The 3,901-nt window shown below is 46.1% G+C and overlaps 1 protein-coding gene across 1 annotated transcript in view; it reads right to left on the bottom strand.

The window, feature by feature from the left end:
• The window catches only part of Wipf1 (WAS/WASL interacting protein family member 1), a 37,211-nt gene that overhangs the window by 14,044 nt on the left and 19,266 nt on the right, over positions 1 to 3,901 (bottom strand). The window contains exon 5 of the mRNA XM_012515472.2: positions 5 to 353. Coding sequence (XP_012370926.1) covers positions 5 to 353 — 349 coding nt within the window. The remainder of the gene's footprint in view (positions 1 to 4; positions 354 to 3,901) is intronic.

The raw sequence follows: 3,901 nt of genomic DNA, 5'->3' as shown, positions 1-3,901 counted from the left end.
CTGCCGCAGGGAGCCGCCCCCGAAGGCTGGGCCGCGGCTGCCGGGGAAGGGCGGCGGCGTGGGCCCGAGGCTGGGCTGCCGGGGGGCTGTGGGCACGGGGGGCGACCCCCGGCTGTGCACGCTGGACTGGATGGGCCTCGGTGTGTTCGGTACCGGAGGGGGAAGGCTTTCGGGCTTCGAGCCCGCGTCGGGCCTCGGTGGAGGCATACGGTTGCGGGGAGGCTCCGGGGGGCCGCTGCGGTGACCTGGAGCTGGCGCGGGGAACCTCCCCGGGCCGCTGGGGGGCGAGAAGGGTTTGGCAGACGCGGTTCTTCCTCCTGGCGGCAAAACTGGCGGGCGGCTTCCTCCAGAGTCTACAGAATGGGCAAACAGGCACCAGTTAGAACATGAGAAACCCTAAGTCCTCTGGGAGCTCAGCTTCCGCAAGTCCCTTCCCAGGGTGCATTAAAACATAGGTGACTACTATTCATGTAGACCAAGTTTTGTGCGACCTTTCCTATAGGCAGTGGAATGGACCCCAGCCCTGTTTCCCTTCTAATCCCAGGCTTTACAACCCATCAGCTTTCAGAAGGATTCTGGAGCGATCACTTGGCAGTAAGTGCATCGAGAACTAAGCATTCTGAGAGGCTCCCATTCGCTGTGCGGGCCCAGGATCAAGATAGGCTGGGTAGATGGGATTTCTGCTAATGACTTTCATTTATCTCCACTGCCAATCCTTGTCCCCTGGCCTTTGTACCTTTCAGGTTTGAAACATAATTCAGCTGCCTTAAGTAAAGAAAAGTTATCTCAAATCACTTTCCAACTGTACAGGCTTATCCAATCCCCTTGCAAAGAAGTGCCAAAGAAGGGGGGAGAACTTAATGGAAAAGTCATGATTAGTCGACTGCATTATGAAAGAACTGAGAAAGGAAAAACAAAACAACAACAATAACTACTACTACTTTTGGACAAAGTTTAATTAAAAGAATCAACACCAGTAAAAGGAATTCATTTGTAAAGCCGTAGGCAACTATACAACTTTTTTCCTTACTCGGTACACTGGCAGGAGAGAACAACCCATAGCTTCTTTGGTTGAGGCGAATTTGCTTCAGTGAGTAAACCAAAGTTTAGGGAGAAACTAAGGGCGGCAACAAAAGACATGGAAAATCTTACTTTCACCTCAATTGCTTGAAACCCAAGGTAAGTTCTTTTTTTTTTCTTTTTTCTTTTTTCTAATGTATTGACTGTTACAAGGTCTCACTACACAGCTTGTACTCATAGTGATCCTCCTGTTTTCAGTCTCCCCAGTGCTGGGATTACAGGCATGTACAACGTCTAGACTCTAGCTGGCTTAGCCTGCCCTTCAAGTGGGGCTGGCACAGCATGTGGGGCCGAGGATCAGACTGTGGTCTCTGTGCTTACCTAAGCAGGTGCTTTAGTCTGCTGAGCTATCTCACTGGCCCACCAAGGTAAGTTCTTGAAAAAATGGTTAGCCTTATCTGCCACTTCAATCATAAAATGTATCAAATATTTAGTGAGCACTTGCTGTTCTTCAGTCATTATTCTAGATCAGTGATGACAAACCTTTTAAAGCTTTCAGTGATAACATACAGCCTGCTTAAGCACATGTGGCATAGGTTTGCCACCCCTGTTCTAGATCCTGCAGACAGAACAATTATAAAAATAGAAAATATCTTGTTCTCCTGAAGTTTATATTCTTGAGAAAGAGGTGATAATAAGACAGCCAGTAAATACTTTCAGATAGTTTTAGGCACTCAAAAGAAACTAAAGTAGGCTGACAAATCACGAATGTTTGGAAAGGCCTGGACAGATGGGATGGCTGGGACAGCTCTTCTGAGGCTGTGACCCTCTGAGAGCTGACAAGAGGCCGCCCACCCATGGGACAAGAAGGCAGAGAGGCCCTTCCAGCAGAGGACCAGCAGGTGCAGAGGCACTCACTTGGGCATAAGCTTCAGGTTCATGAAAGCAGCCTGTGTGCCCAGGGCACAGTGGGCATAGGAACTCACAGTACCAGAAATGGAGCTCGGTGCCCCGCCTGGTAGACCTAAAGCAGTTCTGATTTTATTCCAGACACAGTAGGAAGCAATTGGACAAATTTATTCAATGGAGTAATAGGAACTCCAGAGAGAATTTGTTATTTAGATGTTAACTCTAGAGAAAAAAACAAAGCTGTATCTTCCTTGGCTCTGTGGTAAGATTCTCCATCATCAATTTGTGATGGGCTGTATCTTGCAAGTTCCCATCCATCTAAGAAGAGGTCTTCTGCACAAGTCTGTACACCTACTTCACTTGCATCTTCATCTTATTATTTTACTTTATCTTTTACCATACTTTTCACCTACTGTTAAAGTACTCATTGTATGCATTTATCAGCTGCCTCAACTTCTTTCGGTGGGTTTTAAATAACTAAATTTAAATTTATCTGGCAAGATAGGCTCTCTCGTGTTACTGGGCCTCTTTCGAGATTTTGACCATCCAGTGCTAAAATAAGTCAATAAGTCGAGGAAAGAGTGACTTCATTTTCAGAGGAATGTGAGGATTTTACATTTTTTTTTCAGAGGACATTTTATTTATTTAATGTATTTAGTACAGGGTCTACAGGATCCCACTACACAGATCAGACTGGTAGTGATCCTCCTGTTTTCAGCCTCCCAACTGCTGGGATTGCAGGCTTGTGCCACCACACCCAGTCTTAAGGAGGACATTCTAAAAAATCACAGAAGTAGGAATAAAATTCTTCTAACATGAGAAACATTACCTCACCAAAAAAAGTTTCACCGTGAATTTGAACTTCTGTAGTAATAAGGAGAAAGCTTCATTTGTTTTTTCTTTTTTGTATTTTAGGGAAGGGTCTACAGGGTGTTCAGGGTCTCACTACTAGATTGGACTCATAGTGAGCCACCTGTTTATAGCCTCTCAAGTGCTGGGATTATAGACCAGCGCCATCACACCCAGTCTCAATTGCTGTCTCAGTGCACCCTGGGGGGGGGGGGACCAGCTCAGCAGGCCCTGGCATTGAACCCTGGGTCCCTGCACCTGCTTGCAGGTGCTTTAATCTGCTGAGCTATTTGGCCAGCCTCATGTACTCTGCAGAGTTTTTCATGTAGGCATAACCAGATTCAATCTTTCAGGTTTACAGACACTCCTAAAGGTCATTTGCAGGCTCCCTGCAGAGGACATGGGTTGAGCACCCCTAAATCTGAAAATTTAAAATGCTCCAAAATCTGGAACTGCTGTGTGTGTGTGTGTGTGTGTGTGGTCCTAAGATTCAAACCAAGGGCCTTGTGCATGTAGGCAAGCACAGTACTACTGCGCCACAACCTAACCCTAAAATCTCACACTGAGTGCTGATCTGACATCACCAGTGGAAAATTCCCTCTCATAAAACTTTATTTCATACACAAAATTATTAAAGATATTGTAAAAAAAATTACCTTTAGGGCTGTCTGAATAAGATCTATACAAAACATGATGAATTACATATTTACAATCAGGTGCTATTCCAAAGGTATCTCAATATGCATATGCAAACATTCCAGAATCTGGAATTCAAAATACTGCCTTCAAGCACTTTGCGTAAGGCATTCTCAGCCTTAGAGACACTGGCTCTGAAATGCCAAATGTCTGTCATGCAGACTTCCCAGTGTGTTTGAACAGTGGCTTGCAACTACTGGTGCTATGCTGGACCACGGGGCACAGGTCTGGGGTGCCGAGCTCCACATGTTCCTTCTCTTCCTTTTCAGCTCTCCCTCTAGAAGAGTATAGGAGGGGGCAGGTTCACCCAAGGACATGGGCAAGTATTTCAGAGTTCTTTGGAGCTGTCTGGTCCTGAATGATGAAAGAAAGGAAGGAAGGAAAGGAGGGAATGCAGAGGGAGGAAGGAAGGAAAGGAAGGAATGCA

The sequence above is a fragment of the Octodon degus genome, unplaced genomic scaffold (genome assembly GCF_000260255.1).
Source record: "Octodon degus isolate 3935 unplaced genomic scaffold, OctDeg1.0 scaffold00065, whole genome shotgun sequence".
Classification (NCBI taxonomy): domain Eukaryota; kingdom Metazoa; phylum Chordata; class Mammalia; order Rodentia; family Octodontidae; genus Octodon; species Octodon degus.
This window is presented reverse-complemented; position numbering and strand designations above follow the sequence as displayed.